At 48.0% G+C, this 18,124-nt stretch overlaps 1 protein-coding gene across 1 annotated transcript in view; it reads left to right on the forward strand.

Annotated features, from left to right (window-relative positions):
* katnb1 (katanin p80 (WD repeat containing) subunit B 1) overlaps positions 1–12,779 on the forward strand; it is a 41,812-nt gene extending 29,033 nt beyond the window's left edge. Inside the window, exons 2-20 of the mRNA XM_088413336.1 lie at positions 5,559–5,634; positions 5,754–5,884; positions 5,960–6,077; positions 6,294–6,394; positions 6,471–6,512; positions 6,576–6,659; positions 6,966–7,081; positions 7,159–7,227; positions 7,943–8,093; positions 8,920–9,122; positions 9,189–9,337; positions 9,415–9,465; positions 9,540–9,583; positions 9,662–9,826; positions 9,895–10,035; positions 11,026–11,102; positions 11,183–11,257; positions 11,339–11,455; positions 11,517–12,779. Of these exons, the coding sequence (XP_088269462.1) occupies positions 5,574–5,634; positions 5,754–5,884; positions 5,960–6,077; positions 6,294–6,394; positions 6,471–6,512; positions 6,576–6,659; positions 6,966–7,081; positions 7,159–7,227; positions 7,943–8,093; positions 8,920–9,122; positions 9,189–9,337; positions 9,415–9,465; positions 9,540–9,583; positions 9,662–9,826; positions 9,895–10,035; positions 11,026–11,102; positions 11,183–11,257; positions 11,339–11,455; positions 11,517–11,658 (2,037 nt within the window). The 5' untranslated portion in view covers positions 5,559–5,573 and the 3' untranslated portion in view covers positions 11,659–12,779. The remainder of the gene's footprint in view (positions 1–5,558; positions 5,635–5,753; positions 5,885–5,959; positions 6,078–6,293; positions 6,395–6,470; positions 6,513–6,575; positions 6,660–6,965; positions 7,082–7,158; positions 7,228–7,942; positions 8,094–8,919; positions 9,123–9,188; positions 9,338–9,414; positions 9,466–9,539; positions 9,584–9,661; positions 9,827–9,894; positions 10,036–11,025; positions 11,103–11,182; positions 11,258–11,338; positions 11,456–11,516) is intronic.
* Positions 12,780–18,124: the final 5,345 nt, after the last annotated feature.

An 18,124-nucleotide genomic window follows, 5' to 3' on the forward strand; every position in this document is an offset into this window, starting at 1 on the left:
TGATTCCCTTCACACTAAATGAACTCAAAAATGATCAGAAAAGCTATGACACATTGGAACATTAAGGTTCTCAACTTTTATGAGTTTTCAATAAAGGGCTTGGCCTCTATGCCAACTCAAAATCCGATGTCTCCCCAAAACGGTAAAAGTTGCTGTAATTGGACCTAGACGATCTGATATTTTTAAAACTTCATATTTGGGATGGGGGTCCAATGTGAAACACACCTATAAGCCTATTTTATATCATAGTACGAGCGCCACCTAGTGGCAGCAAAAAATATAGCAAATCCTTAATGTTTTTATGTGTACTCTGCTGAGCCCCTTAAAGTGATATCCCTTAAATGTTTTCTTAAAAGCTAGTAGCCATGCCTTATTCCCTCCACAAATCAGTACGATGTTTCCACAGTGGGTGTGGCCTATACGGCATTGAAAGTCACAAAATTGTAACAATAAAAGCCTGTTCATACCCCAACGTGCACAGGTCTGCGGGGGCCCTTTATAGCTGCTTGCAGCTCTAGTTATAATTATTATTCTCCTGAATGAATCACATTTTTGAGGGCCTAAACATGCACGAAAAGTCACCAAAATTTGCTTGTTGGGCCTGCTGTAAAATTTTATATTTTGGTGTTTTCTTACATAAAATCTAAAAAATTGATTTTTAGCGCCACCTAGAGTCAAACACTTCTACTGGGTCACGGCCCGTTTCACCTAGAGCTATGAAATACTTTAGGCATATGTAGGGCCTCAAGACCTACAAAAAAGATATAGAGCGTCATATGCTAGGATGTACAGAACCAGAGTAAGAATTTTTTTATGTGCCTTTTTGGACCGTTTTTGGACGTTTGCAGGTACCAAACTCCTATTAATAGCTCTTAAACCAGGCATGTCCAAACCCGGTCGTCGAGGGCCTCTTATCCTGCATATTTTTGACGTTTCCGTCATCCAATGCAGCTGATTCAAATGATCAGGTTTGTTGTCAGGCTTCCGCTGAGCTTGCTGATGAGCTGATCATTTCAATCAGGTGTGGTAGGAGGACAGAAACCTCCAAAACATGCCGGATAAGCGGCCCTTGGCTGTGCTCTATTATCAGACATAGGGCCACAACTGACCACATATTTGTGAAGATCGGTCAACATATATGATGGGGGCGGGGTTTCAAAATGTGTTTCAAATTTCCTTCGCCATGAGTGACAAAAACCTTAATACCTCCAAAGTGCAAGCTTCGAAAAATCTGAAACTTTACAGAAAATTTACTTTTTACTGCCTTAAAACATTTGCATGATAAATTTTCAAATAATTATAGCACCACGTAGTTACAGACAAAAATGTCATTTTTTACACTTTCATGTATTGTGCTAACCCCGTAAGAGTAAATAAACTGAAAATTTGTCAGCATAGCATCGAGATATAGTTGATGAATTTTACTAAATTTTACGACGTTGTGATAAAGGGGGTGGTCTGTACTCTGGTTGGTTTCCCCCAATCGGTAAAAGTTGCTGTTGAAACACATATATGCGTCTTTCTGACATCAATTTTTTTGTATGTATGCATACTTGTAGCGGTCATCATTGAGTTCAGTGTAAGGCATAAATTTATATTGACGTGAATGCAAGACCATCGCGACCCTGTCAAGTTGCTTCCCCAGAGCCAGTTAACATGGGCATAGTCAAATTTAGCACCAGATTAAACTGTGCACCTGCTGGCACACTTGTTTAGGTCTACAGGAATTACTTTTGCGCAACCAAAATTGAATACCAAGTAGCGTAGTGGATAACGCACGTGCAGGTGCGTCATTTACTCGTCCTCCACGTGGGTTCAAGTCTGACTTGTGACACTTATTTTTATTGATTTTAGTTTTTTACAATATTCACATTTTTCTGCAGACAATTAGAAGTTGAAAAGGAGTAGCTTTGTTTCGAGTGTTTATTGAAAAACAGACCGTTAAACAATTTCCATGTTGCTTGTGACGAATCTCCATTCAGGAAACAGAAAATAAGTCAACAGTAGATCCACATCTGGAATTGGGAGCCAGTTAATCTGGGAGTCAGATAGATAGATAGATAGATAGATAGATAGATAGATAGATAGATAGATACTTTATTCATCCCCGTAGGGAAATTCACATTTCCAGCAGTATCCTCAAGTCGAGATATAAAATATGAGAAATAAAATACACAAGATACACATAAGTCCAGTACAGAAGTATACTTAAGGTGCTTGTTAACAGTGTAAACAGAATAGTGTGAATCGTTGGAGTCTAGTGCAAGTATAATTAAGGTGCTTGTATAAAGTGAATAGTGCAGTGCAGAGTATGAGGTTTAGAGTTTAATGTGAGCTTTTACTGCCCCGGGTGGAGTTGAAGAGCCTCATGGCATGGGGGAGGAATGATCTCCTCAGCCTGTCCGTGGAGCAGGACAGTGACAGCAATCTGTCACTGAAGCAGCTCCTCTGTCTGTGGATGATGCTGTGTAGTGGATGTGTTGGATTGTCCATGATTGATAGCAGCTTGTTTAGCGCTCGTCGCTCAGCCACAGTTGTCAGACTGTCCAGCTCTGTGCCCACAACCAAGCCCGCCTTCCTCACCAGTTTATCCAGACGCGAGGCGTCCTTCTTCTTGGTGCTGTCTCCCCAGCACACTACTGCGTAGAGGAGGGCGCTCGCCACAACAGTCTGGTAGAACATCTGCAGGAGCTTTTTGCAGATGTTGAAGGACGCCAGCCTTCTGAGGAAGTACAGTCGGCTCTGTCCTTTCCTGCACAGAGCTTCTGTGTTGGTAGTCCAATCCAGTTTATTGTCCAGCTGCACACCCAGGTATTTGTAGGTCTGGACAAACTCTACACATTCTCCTTTGATGGTTACTGGTTCCGGATGGGGTTTAGGCCTCCTGAAGTCCACCACCATCTCCCTGGTCTTGGTGGTGTTCAGGTGCAGATGGTTAGCGTCGCTCCATGAGACAAAGTCCTGGATCAGTTTCCTGTACTCCCCCTCCTGCCCACTCCTGATACATCCCACGATAGCAGTGTCATCTGCAAACTTCTGCACGTGGCAGGACTCAGAGTTGTACTGGAAGTCTGACGTATACAGGGTGAACAGGACAGGAGACAGCACGGTCCCCTGTGGCGCTCCTGTGCTGCTGACAACAGTGTCGGACGTACAGCCCCCCAGTCTCACGTACTGGGGTCTGCCTGTCAGGTAGTCCGTAATCCATGCCACAAGGTGTGAGCCTACTCCCATCTCTGTCAGTTTACCACTGAGCAGCAGAGGCTGTATGGTGTTGAAGGCGCTGGAGAAGTCCAAAAAAGTAATCCTCACTGCACCACTGCCACTGTCCAGGTGAGAGAGGGATCGGTGTAGCATATAGATTATAGCGTCCTCCACTCCTACCTTCTCCTGGTAGGCAAACTGCAGGGGGTCAGTGGCATGGCGGACCTGTGGCCTCAGGTGGTGTAGCAGCAACCGCTCCATGGTCTTCATCACGTGTGATGTCAGGGCGACCGGCCTGAAGTCGTTGAGCTCCTCCGGTCGTGGTTTCTTTGGGACTGGGATAATGCAGGATGTCTTCCACAGCTGGGGGACCCTCCCCCGTTGCAGGCTCAGGTTGAAGATGCGCTGTAGAGGGTCTCCCAGCTCCAACGCACAAGCCTTCAGCAGTCGCGGGGATACTCCATCTGGACCTGCTGCCTTGTTGGGTCGCAGCCTCCTCAGCTCTCCACACACCTGGGCTGCAGTGATCTTGGGTGGGGGGGAGATGTCCTCCTCTGTGCTGGTGTCTAGGGGGGGAGGGTGAGCTAGGAGGGAAGCCGCAGTACTCCGGGGTGGGAACGAGTGGGGGTGGTCAAACCTGTTGAAAAAGTTATTCAGCTGGTTGACTCTCCCCCTATCTCCTTCCATGGCAGCACCCCGCTTTGTGCTGCAGCCGGTGATAGTCTTCATTCCATCCCACACCTCCTTTATGCTGTTGTTCTGCAGCTTCCGCTCCAATTTCCTCCTGTACTGCTCCTTCGCCTCCCGGAGCTGGACTCTGAGCTCCCTCTGCACCCGCTTTAGCTCCTGCTGATCACCGTCTTTAAAGGCCCTCTTCTTCTGGTTCAGAAGGCCTTTGATGTCGCTAGTGATCCAGGGCTTATTGTTAGCATAGCAGCGAACAGTTCTTACAGGAACAACAGTGTCCATGCAGAAGTTGATGTAGTCTGTAGTGCAGTTTGCCACCTCCTCAATGTCTCCCCCATGTGACCCCTGCAGTACATCCCAGTCTGTAGATTCAAAGCAGTCTCTCAGAGCCTGCTCTGCCTCAGTAGACCACTTCCTGAATGAGCGTGTGGTTGCTGGTAGCCTCCTCACTTTTGGTTTGTAGTGGGGCTGAAGCAGAATGAGGTTATGGTCTGCTTTCCCCAGTGCAGGCAGTGGAGTAGCACTGTATGCATCCTTAATGTTTGCATACAGCAGGTCAATGGTCCTATTTCCCCTGGTGTTACAGTCCACATACTGGAAGAAAGCAGGTAATGTTTTGTCCAGAGTCACATGATTGAAGTCCCCAGTGATTAACAGAATGGCCTCGGGGTGCTGTGTTTGTAGTTTAGCCACAGCGGAGTGGATGACGTCACACGCTACGTCCGCGTTGGCGCGCGGTGGGATGTAAACAATGACCACAATGGCGGTTCCGAACTCTCTAGGCAAGTAATAGGGACGCAAACTTACGGCCAAAAGTTCGATGTCCCTGCAGCAGGTGGAAATCTTTGTATTTATATGTCCGGGATTACACCATCTTGTATTCACGTACATAGCGAGTCCGCCTCCTTTCCGTTTCCCGCAGGCTTTTGTGTCTCTGTCTGCCCTAACTGTGCTGAAGCCGGGTAGCTCCACGTTGGCGTCCGGGATGCTAGCCGTGAGCCACGTTTCAGTAAAGCACAGCAAACTGCACTCCCTGTAGGCTCTGATATTTTTCACCAGCGCAGCCAGTTCGTCGGTCTTGTTTGGTAGTGAGTTCACATTTCCCATGATCACAGACGGGACAGAAGGCTTGTATCGCCACTTCGCCGCTAGCCGCTTAGCCTTTAGCTTGGCTCCAGCTCTGCAGCCACGATAAGGTCTCCTTACCTCGTCAGGTAAATGTGGGATCTCACCGGCACGGGACTTTTTCAGGGCAAGGAGTTGCTTTCTCGTGTAAACGCGTTTATGTGCGTTAAAGTCCATATCCATAGAATTAAAGTCCATATCCATAGAAAAAGAACGAAAAGTAACACAAAATAACACGGAGCTGCTGGAAAGGCTACCACTCGCGACGGCGCCGGAAGTAAGTTAGTCAGTTGAACTGTAACACCAGGTCGCTAGCGTGGAAGCTCAGCCTTCCATCTTCCCTGGCTGCTGTTAATGTCTGTTTCTCTCATTTGTCTTTGAATAGAAGAAGAACTCCCAGTACTTGCAGAATCAAAATTTAAAATCACTGTGATACTGCTAGTTCTGTCAGCCAGTCTACGGCCTTTCACATGATGTGCGATATGCCCTTTGCATAGAAGTTCTGCGACAACATTTTGCAAACATTTGCTTCATATCAACAGAGGTCGGAACGCCGTATGGTGCGGAGTGTAGGCATGGCAGCGGCCGCCGGCACCACCAAGATCTCGTGGCGACTGCGTGAGTCTCACTAACCTTCCGCGTATTCTGACGTTGGCCTGCTCTTTCCGCCTGCTGCTTATCCTGTATGTTTGTGTGTGTGTGTGTGTGTGCCTGCCTGTGTGTGTACGTGCATGCAGAAGAGTTTGAGGCTCAGGCCAGTCGCGTTTGCTGCGCCTCTCTAGGCAAAAGCACGGGGCGCCTCCTGGCGAGCGGAGGCGAGGATTGCAAAGTCAACATCTGGTCGGTCAGCAAGGCCAACTGCATCATGGTACTTGCTGCCTCCCACCCCCCACCCACCTACCCAAGGTCCACTCTTTGTGACCTCTATGCGTGCGTCCGTCAGAGTCTGTGCGGCCACAGGAAACCGGTGGAGTCCGTCCATTTCAGCACAACGGAGGAGCAGCTGGCCACTGGCTCGCAGTCGGGATCCATCCTCGTGTGGGACCTGGAGGCCGCCAAGAGTCAGAAGTCTTCCTTGGTCCCCTTTTGCCCTTCCTCCTCCTCTTGCACCTGTCAGCTTTTGCGCCTGCGCTTCCCGCTCAATGCAGTTTGGCAGTCCCTTGCCATATGGCACTTTGGTTTTTTTTCGTTCTGGCTTCCACTCAGAAGCTGCCCCCTTTTGTGTTTGTGGACTTGAAAGTTGGGTACAACAAGCCGCATGCGCTGTGTGTGCCCAGTGTTACGAACCCTCGCGGGACACAAATCCAGCATCACCAGTCTTGGTTTCCATCCTTTTGGAGACTTTTTGGTGTCGGGCTCCACTGACACAAACATCAAGGTGTGTTTTGTGTGCTTGCATGCATGCACGCGTCAGCTCATGTCAGGTGACTGTTTGATGTCCATTGACCCGTCAGATGTGGGACGTGCGGAGAAAAGGCCCCATTTACAGATACAAGGTAAGAATGCAGTCATCTGCCGGTCGGTGGTCCAGAGATCACATGACGGGTGGCCTCTTCCAGGGTCATACTGCAGCCGTCCGCTGTTTGGCCTTCAGCCCAGACGGAAAGTGGTTGGCGTCGGCCAGTGACGACTGCACCATTAAGGTAAAGTGAGAGAGACCCCGTACTTTTCTTCCGCTAGTTCTCTGGCAACTTATGGACCTAAAAACCAACCAACCCCAAAAAAATTACCCTTCCTAACTTGGCAGAAAAGACCAAAGCGAGCATGGTGTTTTGCCACCCTAGCATGAATGGTAAAATGTTATTCATGAGCGAAGATGTATTGTTTTGTCACCCTTTATTCAAGGGATTGTCAAGCACATACGAGACTGATAATGAATCAATAGTGAGGCAACTTCTGAATGTGAAAGTTTTAAGGTGTAAGCATGTTTTGTTGTTGTTGCGCTGCAGCTGTGGGACCTGAAGCAGGCCAAGACAATCGTGGAGTTCACGGCGCACACGGCCGCTGTGGGCGCCATTCAGTTCCACCCCAATGAGTACCTGCTGGCTTCAGGCGGCGCGGACAGGTGCCACTGCAGCCTCGTCGGGACTTTGTCCCCACGCGCGCACACGCCTGCCTAACTCGACTTACGTGTGTGTGAAGGTGGCTGAGGCTGTGGGATCTGGAGAAGTTCTGCCAGGTGGGGGCGCTGCAGGACACAACAGCAGTCAGGTGAGTCCTAGTCATGGGCGCAAAAGTCAAAAGGGGAGGCACTCTGACCGCTCCATTGCGGGCCTCGCTTAGCGTAGGAAAGGTTTGAGCTTGAATGAGTGTTCTCTTGCCCCGCTTAATTAGTTGGCCCCAAAATAACCCTAACCCTTTCTTTTAAAGGAACACTGTGTAAGATTTAGACCATTTTTCATTAAAAAGGAATACATGATTATAAATTTCAAAATCTTGTAAATAAATGTATTCTTAAAGACCAGCAGTTTGTTTTAAATATCATCGTAGGTGTAGTCATCATTAAATTACTGCATATTACATGTGGGCTGGCATTTCTCTGAAGGCTGCCATGCTATAGCTACTGACAATGTAAATGCAGCACCTCCGGCTGTCTGTAATAAAAAAACGGTCTAAATCTTACACAGTGTCCCTTTAAGTGAAAAGCAGTTCCTTGTTGTGCCAAATTGGCAGCTGGGACAAAGGGAGAGAAAGATTTGAGCGTCTGTCAACAGTACTTCATAAATCAATGGAACTTCCAAAGTTACTGGTCGCATTCTCAAATTAGAACATGAACTTCATTTAGAGTTTGTTCTGTACACTCACGGGTAGACTTAAAAGTCACGTTGTCATAAACGTGGCTTCATGACTTTATTATCCTCAACATTCAATGTTGTCTGAGGCCAATTACTCAACGGGATGACAAAAATGGCATATGTGTTTGCAGGTGCATGATGTTCAGCGCAGATGGCGGCTGCCTTTTCAGCGGCCACGCCGACGTACTCCGCGTGTGCGCATGGGAGCCCGAACGCTGGCTGGACGCGGTGACGGTGGGCTGGGGCCGGGTGGCCGACCTCACACTCTGCAACCAGCAGCTGGTGCGTATCACTCGGGCTAAGGCTTTCAACCAAGCCGGCCTAACTCCATGCGTCAGTCCGCGGTAAGAATCCGTGCACGCGGACTCAGCGCTTGGCATTGCCTTGCTCCAAGTGCTGAAAAATATCAGCGGTGGACCTTCCGCAAGCGCACTTTTTGCCAGCTTGTGTTCGAATGTTAATATACTATTTTAATACGACAACTGACAAAAACATTGGCATCACATCATCCCTCCTCCTCATGTAGGGAGTCCCACCCCCTTTTTGCATTTCCTGTTGTCGTTGCATTTGTTCGCGTCATTGGAGGTGATTCTCAAATGGGGATACGCCCAGACACACTACTTGACAGTTGGAAAAAGATGTAAAAAGTTGTCCCCATGCAAAATGCCTTTCAAAACAAATAGCACGTGATGTAAATATGCTATGATAATACACTGTGAGTTTGAGTCAGTAGACCTTTCATTAACCCTTAAAAAAATACCCCATATTAGTGGCTGTACTCAAACTGCATGACAACACCAAGCATCACCTGTACAGTTGGATCACTTGAAAATTTCTTTACTATAGTCCAAGAGGAGGGCACTTTATCGCAAGGGTGTCCAAATCTGGTCCATCATTTGAATCAGGTGTGTCGGGGAAGAAAGCTGAAAAACATGAGGACACAGGCCCTTTAGGATCAAGTTTGGACACCCCTGTTTTATTGCAACCATCTTTTTTTTTTTCATGTTCACAAAACTTTATTTCTAATCTGTTCACATTTGATGCGTTGTTGAGTGGCTTGCGGGTGCTTCTGTGTGATAACGTGTCTTTTTTTTTTCCTTTTTGTCAGATTGGAGTGGCTTACCAGATGAGCAGCGTGTCGACATACGTTGTGGACCTGAAGCGCGTCAAGAGGAGCGCCACTGCCTGCGATCCCACCGCAGTTGCTAAAGGCGGCGCCCCAGCAACCCCAGGAAGCGTGGCAGAGCCTGCGGACTCCAAATCGGGCGGACTGCGTCGCAACTATGAGTGTCGGGCCTCAGCGTCTCATGGGTCAGGCCCTGGGAGGGGTGCTGCGCGGCCATGTGACGTGGTCACATCTCGTGACAATGTCTTCAGCCTCAAGCGGAGCGCTGAGGCCGAGAGGCGGAGCCCCGAAGGCGAGAGGCAGAGCCCCAGCGAGGACGAGGCAGATGAGAAAGTTTCGTCTGCCGAGATCCACAACGCTCAAGACTACCGGGAAATATTTCAGCCGCGCAACGTCATATGTACGCCTAACGGTGCCCATGACGCTCACTTCTGACTGGCGCCCTTGTCTCACTGCTGCCTACACTTTTTCCTCCAGCTCGGACGCCGCCCAGAACATCGGAGCCTTTCCCCGCCCCGCCCGAGGAAGGTGAGTCACCCACTGGTCGTCCTGTGAGCTCGCTGTACAGCATCTGACCGCCCGCTTGACTCCCCGCTCCTCAGAAGGACCCGCCAACAACGTGGCGCTTTTTCCTGAGCGACAGCCGGTCAGCCAGCCGACAGCGCATCCTCCCTATCTACGCGTGCTGGCTGCCTTCTCTCAAGGTTTGCCAATGCAACCACAGGCTTCGCCGTTGGCTTCCTTCGCTCCCGTCCAGAGGGTGGAGCCAACCGTGGTCGCCTGCGCAAAACGAGCCACCCTCCCCATTGACCGAAAGTCGTCGCCGCCCCAGGTCTTCCTGGCAAGTCGGAATGAGCCCACCGGCCTCAATGTGGCTGACTTCCTGTTGGTGAGGTGTCCTTTCGTCTCGGTGCGTTCCTCGCGCACAGCCAACGCGTGCTTTTCCCTCACCCGCAGGGCCGTCCTTGTACTGACCTGAGTGAGACCGACGTTCTCAACCACATCCACAACGGCCATGCCACCATGTGCGTCATGCTCAGCAACCGACACAAAAACCTGCAGAACGTCAAAGAGGTGTGGGTGCGCTACGGCATCAAGGTAAAGCTCCCATGGTATCCGGCCTGCCCAAACAGCCTTATGCCGCGTTCAGATGGAGCACGATGGAGTCGTAAAAGCAGACCGTTTTGTATTGTTCTCAATGGAATTCGCAAAATGCCGTGTCAGGCGACGCGATGGACTTGTATGGAGCAACGAGAGTCGTCCGCCCTGTCGCGTGAAATTAAAATTTTTAACTTTTGTCGCGTCGTGACAGCCAGTCAACTTTGGGAACGTTCAACGTCTCACACGGGGCAGGAATGAATCATGGCGGCCGGTTTGCGGTCACCCAGAGCTTTCCAACACGGCCAGCTGAGCTTTCAATGGCTGCTAGAATGGCGGAAGGGAGGACTTGGGACAACTGGTATGTGCGGTGTTTCCTTCCTTTTTTAACAGCTATTGAACTGTAGTTACTGTGTCAAGATAACGACAGTGCAGCATTGACAGTTCAGTACTTAGCACTGTTATCAGCCACTTGATTGCGACGTTGAACCTTTTTTATTTATATATTTTTTTGCAGACGAGTATTGCCGCAAAGCAATGGACACGCAGTGTTAAAAAGAATAAAGGTGCTGTCAAAGAAAACATTGGTTCTGCTACGTCCCAGAAAAGTGAAAGTTCTCAGCAGTGCTCTTCTTTCTGGACCCACTATAAAGTGCGCAGCAAGCTCACTCCACTACCCTCCGCGACAAAAAAGTGACTTCACAAAAGTGACCATCTTGACCCAGCGACAAAACGCCTTGCGTAGAGCGTTAACGACGCGCTTGGGCGCGTTCCATCTGAACACGTCATTAGAGCCTAAATCAATCACCTGAAAGGTTTCTGTGCTCATAAATGGCATGTCTTAGCATTTCATGTGGGATGTGGGTGACGGGGCGCCAGCCGTCCCCTTGCTGCCCGTTTTGAAAAGTGGTTGTTAAACGCATTTCTATTCGCGTCTGAGTGCTTCGTTTTGACTGTGCTTTCCAAGTTGACTTGTGCGCATGTCCACAGAGTGCTCTGGAGGCCGCCGTCGCCATGAACGACCTGTCAATCGTGGTGGACGTCCTCAACATCATCAACATGCAGCCGTCAGGCACACGCGCTGGCAGATGCGCACCGGCAGTCGTCTGCTGTCTGACATCTTCCATATGGGTGTATGCGTTTTCAGGGCGCTGTGGAAACTGGACGTGTGCGCAACCAGTCTTCCTCAGATTGACAAACTGCTGCAGAGTAAATATGAAAGGTCGCTTGAATGTCTGGCTTGCGCATATGCTCTGAACACGTTTGTAATTTATGTGCACGCGTTTGTGTGTGTTTGTATCAGTTACATGCAGTGCGGCTGCACATCCCTGAAGATCATCATGAAATATTTCTGGCCGCTCATCTGGGAAACGCTGAGGGCGGGACCTTCAGTGGGTGTAGATGTGACACGAGAGGAACGGTGAGTCGATGCGCTGACCTAACGAAGCTCGGTGTGACCCCTTGACTGTATCCCCTTTCAGGCAGCAGAAGTGCCGCGTGTGCTGCAAGCAGCTGCAGAATATCAACAACGTAGTCAAGAGCAAAGCGGCACAGGTGGGCCGGCATGGCTGCGCCTTCGGCGAGCTGCGGATGCTCATGGCGCAAGTGGACCAGCATCTGTGAACGGCGCCACCACGGGCCCTCCCTCAGGGATGCGCCGGCAGTGACCATTTGCGGCTCTGACAGTTTGGGAACTAATTTGAAGCGGGGGCACCCGACTTCAAATTGTGATGGCGGCATCGCTTTGAAAATGTCCGCCGCAGAAAATCCCATCGTGGCTGCCAGGGAATCGGCCAAACGTTGCATGTGTGAGGAGAGGAGCTATTGGAGTACACTCAGTCGCTTTGGAAACGGTTACAGAAGCGCAGCGTGGAAATCTCGAGCTAGTGAGTGACCGGTGGGCAATAAATGGGCCGCGTTCGCAATCATCAGGAGATGGCCCGTTTGTTGGAGTGGTGATTTTTGTGAACACTTGCTCCATCTGTGCCTTCCTGATGTCGATGATGCAGTTTTATGTATTTTGGAAATAAAGTGAATAAAAAAAAGGCAAGAGGAAGAATACATCCTTGGTGTGGTTAAGGTTTTCTAAGGTTGGATGAATGATGCAAGTGTGTACCGGGTTTCTCTAAGCTCGGCCTGTAGTTGTTTGAGGCACAAGTCTCCCAACTGTTTCATTGATCTGGGTACAAATCGCTTGACAGGTCTTCGAATGTCTGTGCAGAAAAGCAAGAACAGTGAATTTAGGGTGTTATTTGGGGCGGTGGAGGCCAGGAAGAAGCGAGTTGCCCCTCGGTCGCCAATAAATGGCAGTTCCTTTGACAAGCACGTCCACGTCGCAGCTAACGTCTCTAATCTGTCCTCCATTTGCGACCTTCAAGCACCTCGAGGTGGGAAGAAGAAGCGGAAGTGCAAGTACACCATCATTTGTCGAATTCAACTGAGCATGCTTTTGTCGGGTCACGCTGCATTTCCGTTTCCTGTTTTATGTTCTCTGTGCACCCTTCGGTACATTACAGTGAATGACAATGTAAGCGAACAATTACAGTTTCTGTTCATTTATGTTGATAAATCACGCTACTGCCCATGTTTAGTAAGCGATGAGTGTTTATTCTGTTTATGTGTTCGTTTGTGTTGATGTTGCACTTTACAGTTACTGACTTTAAGACTGTTGTTGATTTGTTATTCTTGAAGTACTACGTGTTACACCATACCTGAGTCAAAATAAATGTTGAGTTCAATGTGAAGACATATGTGCTCTCTTACCGGAGCCCCTGGTATTGGTCAATAAAAATCAAATAACCAGTCCAGAGATCAAATTCTCAACACAAGGGCCCTTCAAGCCGGATCAATTGATTGCCACTGAATGTTTTCATTAAAGAACATATCATCCCTCCTGATGTCCCGCAGCGACATGGGAGACAACTGCTCTCACCTAAGCATCTGGAAGACTACATCCTTTTCTACCACCCACAAAGGTCAGCCCTGACCCTTCCCCCTACCCCGACCAGAGGGGTCATTAGGAGCAGCGACCTCAGCAAAAATGGAGGACAGGCAGATGTGAGTCTTCGCTCTGGTAGCAATAGCACTTGACCTGTCCTCTATCCAGACGGCTTGTTAAGCACCACAGCATTAAGAGAACTTGTCTAATCAATGTCCAGGAGCGAAAGAGGATAGGACGAAAATAAATCAGCGCACTGACTCGAGCAATATGAGGCAAAACAACGTTGCCGCCAAGAGCTGCAGGAACACATTACAGCGTGCCTTGAGGAAGAAGCGGAAGTTGATGACCATTCTGTGACAACCACAATGTTTCCACTGCTACAAATGCAGTCAGCGCTTCTTCCCCAGTATTTGTTTACCCGACAGCTCATACACCACCGGCCACGAAGCAGACATCTGTTGCAGTGACTCCCACTTCTCCATCCTAAACCATGTCATCTGGTATGGTGACACCAGTACTGGCCCAACAACAGCAGTTCAGGTCAGTCCAATCACAGCCAGTAGTGTCAGTGCAACTTCACAGCAACGTGGAATTTGTCCCTATGCATCAGTCACTGCAACATTCTCCACCCATGGCTTGCTACCCCAGCTGTCCATCGGGATTGGGCAATCTTCCACCTCATGTTTTTTCAGCATACAATACGCCTTATAATGCACCTGCACCCACACAATCAGCACCATCAATTCCAGCACAACCCTTTACTGGCCCAGCCACAACAAGCAATAAGGCAGATTATGACTCCACGAAATTTTGATCTGCAACAACGCTCATTATTTGGCGTGCAAAATACCCAAATTCCTGATGTCTCTACAGATTGGGTCATATTAGCTCTTGACAATCTACTCGTCTTATCCTGAGCTGAGTGAAAAGTATAAATACCATGTGCTACTCAAGCATCTATTACTCCCAGAAGCTCAGATGATTGGCCAGTCATGCCGCCGTGATCCCTCGCCGTACTCCGCAACAATGCATGCGCTACAACTCCAATATGGTCAGCCCCACCAGCTAGCTTAAAGTAAAATAGCTGCTATTCTGACTATGTCTAAAGTGAAGTCCAGCATTGCACAAACGTTTCAAAGCTTTGCCCTCAAGAGTCCACTTGCAAGGCAGGGCTCTCTTTGGAGGGACCTCAAGGGATGGAATTTAACTGTTGTTCGCATGACAATCACTTGCTGAGTAAGCTACCAAAGTACCACAGAGATGGGTTCATTGAGTGTTTCCAGCAGAACGGGAAGCTATACATGACAAGTCTCAATCCTTACAACCTACAAGACTTAAAAGGGTGGCTTCGGTTCAACTCTTGGAAAGAGTTAGTGGGTGTGACGCAATGAGCGCATGGGATGGCAGTGGACGCAGAGTCTATCAGCCATCAAGATGCAGAGGTTTTGCTGTTGCGAAGGTGCCAGGTGCAGAGCTTCCCAGAAGAGGTTGCTGCGTTAAAATCAAAGAAATCCATGCACAATTGTAGTCGATTGGCTAGCCTCTCTCCAGAATGGGATGCAGCCACTTATCCAGGTTGGTGGACGACTGAGGAGAGTACAGGACCCGAATGTAGGAGAGATTCATCTTATCGTACATGAGTCGAAGCACCCGACAGTAAAGCTTCTCATCAAGGACATAGACGAGCGTCTGTTACACCCAGGTTCGAAACGAGTCTATGCCAAAATACAAAGGCAGTTCTGGATCCTACATGGACAACAGGCTGTCAGACATCATCAACTTAATTGCCCAACCTGTTAGCATTGGAGAGCCCAACCAAAGGTGCCGCGGATGGCAGACTTACCACTTCAACGTCTGAGACTTTTATGTCCACCTTTTTATTCAACAGGTGTTTACTGTTTTGCGCCGTAGAATGTGAAAATTGGCAGGTGGACAGAAAAGTGTTGGGGCGTCCTATTCAAATGTTTCACCATGAGGGCAGCTCATATTAAACTTTTGAACTCCTTGGATGTCGATGCTTTCTTACTTGTGCTTCATTGTTTCATCTCCCGATGGGGCAGACCCAAATAATTGCTCTAGGGCTGTGGTACTAACTTCCGTGGTTCTGAGCGAGAGTTATGGGAGGCCTTTGCAGCTATGGAACTCCAACTGAAAGAGCAGTTAGTGGACTATTAGATTCAGTTCAAGGTCAATCCACCCAATGCTCCTCACTTTGGAGGTGTATGGGAGGGGGAAGTGCATTCCATTAAAGCTGGTCTTCGAGTAGCTGTGGGCTGCCAGTCAGCCACCGAGGACCTCCTTCACACAGTCTGGGTGAAAGTAGAAGGGATTATAAATTCCAAACCTCTACGTTATGTGTCAGCGGATGTGGCTGACCCTGACCCCATCACACCAAACCTTCTCCTCATGGGGCGGCGGGATGCAGCACTACCTCTGGCAGTCTATATTCCAGCAAGTATAGGCCGACGCAGATGGCATCACTGCTAAACACTGGTGGCTCAGTTTTGGCGCCAGTTCACAAGGAACTATCTTCCTGATCTATAGATGTGACAGAAGTGGAGGAAGTCAACCGGAAACTTGACTGTAGATTCAGTTGTGTTGATCGTTGACCCGATGCTTCCGAGGGCTCAGTGGCCTGTTGGGAGAGTGTTCAAGACAGTCGCAAGCCAGGATGGACATGTCAGAACAGCAGACGTTTCAGTCAGGGGCAACATTTACACCAGACCAGTTGCCTGCCTGATGAACTTCTGCTCCTCCCGGATGATACTAAAGACACTTGAAGAATCTTTGCTTTTTTTTTCCACATTCGCCAGGCTAATGTGGGGGCAGCTGTTAAGAATTCTTCAAGTGTTATAGTTTGTGACATTTTGTTATCTTATTAAATGCATGCATTTAATTTGTCGAGTCGCACTGCATTTCCGTTTCCTGTTTTACGTTCTACGTGCGTCCTTCGGCTGGTTACGTTGACCTAGTGAATGACAATGTAAGCGCATATTTATAGTTGACCATTTATGTTGATAACGCACACTACTGCCCATGTTTAGTAAGCGATGAGTGTTTATTCTGTTTATGTTTTTGTTTGTGTTGATGTTGCACTTTACAGTTAGCAGTTGCTGTTAGTAATTGCCAATCCGTTAATGTAGGCTAAATATACACTAGGTTCATATATTGTTCAGTAAGAGGCTATATGTTAGTTTACTGACTTTAAGACTGTTGTTTATTTGTTATTCTATGCGATACACCATACATGAGCCAAAATAAATGCTGAGTTCAAGTTATGTTGAGTTATGTTAGAATAACTATATCTAGGTTATCCAATATTTTTTCTTGCAACATTTAGAACTGGAGACATGGATATTTTCTGTTTTAACTGTTGGTGAAGCGCATGTGAGGAGACAACACGTCTCCAAGGGCAGAACAGCATGGACTCTCACCTGTACCCACTACAAAGCATGGGGGTTGGTCTTTGTGTTCCGGACAAAGAAGATCACAGCATGCAAACGCACCTACACCCCCCACTATCACAAACTGATCATTTGCATTGTTGCCAAGACCTCTCCCCCAAATCCTTTAGGGCAGCAATGGCTTTTGTACCTATGGCCATCCCAAATGAATAAATAGGGAGCGGAAAGGATCTGTAACCAGACCGGAATGAGATCTAAGAAGGTCAGGTTCCTGTCCGCTCTCCTTGCAAGAAAGAAAACCCACTCATTTTCAGTTGTCATCCCTGCAGCGCGTCACTAGAATTCTGGTCTGCTATTTGTTGGCGTCTCCTTACGGAGATGGTGGTCTGTTATTGGTCGGCCTCACTTGTTTCAAAATGGCGAAATGGTAAAGCTTTGTTTGATCGTGAGTAGTTACAAAGCCGTATTTATAGTGCATGTTACTGCTTAATTCAAAGTTGAAAAAGTTAGCCATGGGTCCCAAGATTCCGCTCTCCTTGCAAGAAAGAAAACCCACTCATTTTCAGTTGTCATCCCTGCAGCGCGTCACTAGAATTCTGGTCTGCTATTTGTTGGCGTCTCCTTACGGAGATGGTGGTCTGTTATTGGTCGGCCTCACTTGTTTCAAAATGGCGAAATGGTAAAGCTTTGTTTGATCGTGAGTAGTTACAAAGCCGTATTTATAGTGCATGTTACTGCTTAATTCAAAGTTGAAAAAGTTAGCCATGGGTCGCAAGATTCCTAGTGATGTTAGAGAGAGAAGGAAGATGATGATTTATATGGAAACAATGCTGGAGATAACCCTTGTTAGGGAATAGCGGCATAACAAGCGGCACTCAAAGGTAAATAAATCTTTTACATTTTTTATTTACGATGTTTTCTGATTGTATACATGTATATTATATATACATAGCACTTACTATACTATTTTGACACCCAAGTTTTTATAAGTATGTACAATCTTGATGTTTTTGCCTGGGGTTCTAAACGCATTAGCTATTTAACATAGGTTTGGATTGCTACTGCTGCGAAAGCCCTCTTGTTTTTCTCCGGATTATTATTATTAGGGCCCGAGCAGCTACCGCTGCGAGAGCCCTCTTGTATTTCTCCGGATTATTAGCGCCCGAGCAGCGAGGGCTGCGAGGTCCCTATTGTTTCTCCCCAGATTAATATTATTTTTATTATTATTTTTCTCCAAGATAAATCGCAAATTTGAGGGCCTAAACATGCATGAAAAGTCACCAAAATTTGCACACTCATCGGGCCTGCTGAAAAATGTGGTATTTTGGTGTTTTAAAACTAAATTAAATTCTAAAATACTGATTTTTAGCGCCACCTAGAGTGGAACACTTCTCCGGGGTCACGGCCAGTTTCACCTAGAGCTATAAAATTTTTTAAGCATATATAGGGGACATTTTTAAGGAAGCAGCCACCTACAATGGCATCACAGATATTGAGGAGTACACAGACACGGTGACCTCCTACATCACCAAATGCATGGACGACATGACCCACATCAAGAGGATCACCACACGGGCCAACCAGAAGCCATGGCTAACAGGAGACGTCCACAGGCTGTTGAGGGCCAGGGACAAGGCCTTCAAAGCTGGGGAGAGATCAGCTCTGAGAACAGCGAGAGCCAACCTGTCCCGTGGCATCAGGAAAGCCAAACAAGAATACACAAACAAGATAACTTCTCACTTCA

Source organism: Hippichthys cyanospilos, chromosome 4 (assembly GCF_059441005.1).
Source record: "Hippichthys cyanospilos isolate Australia breed blue-spotted pipefish chromosome 4, RoL_Hcya_1.0, whole genome shotgun sequence".
In the NCBI taxonomy this organism is placed as follows: domain Eukaryota; kingdom Metazoa; phylum Chordata; class Actinopteri; order Syngnathiformes; family Syngnathidae; genus Hippichthys; species Hippichthys cyanospilos.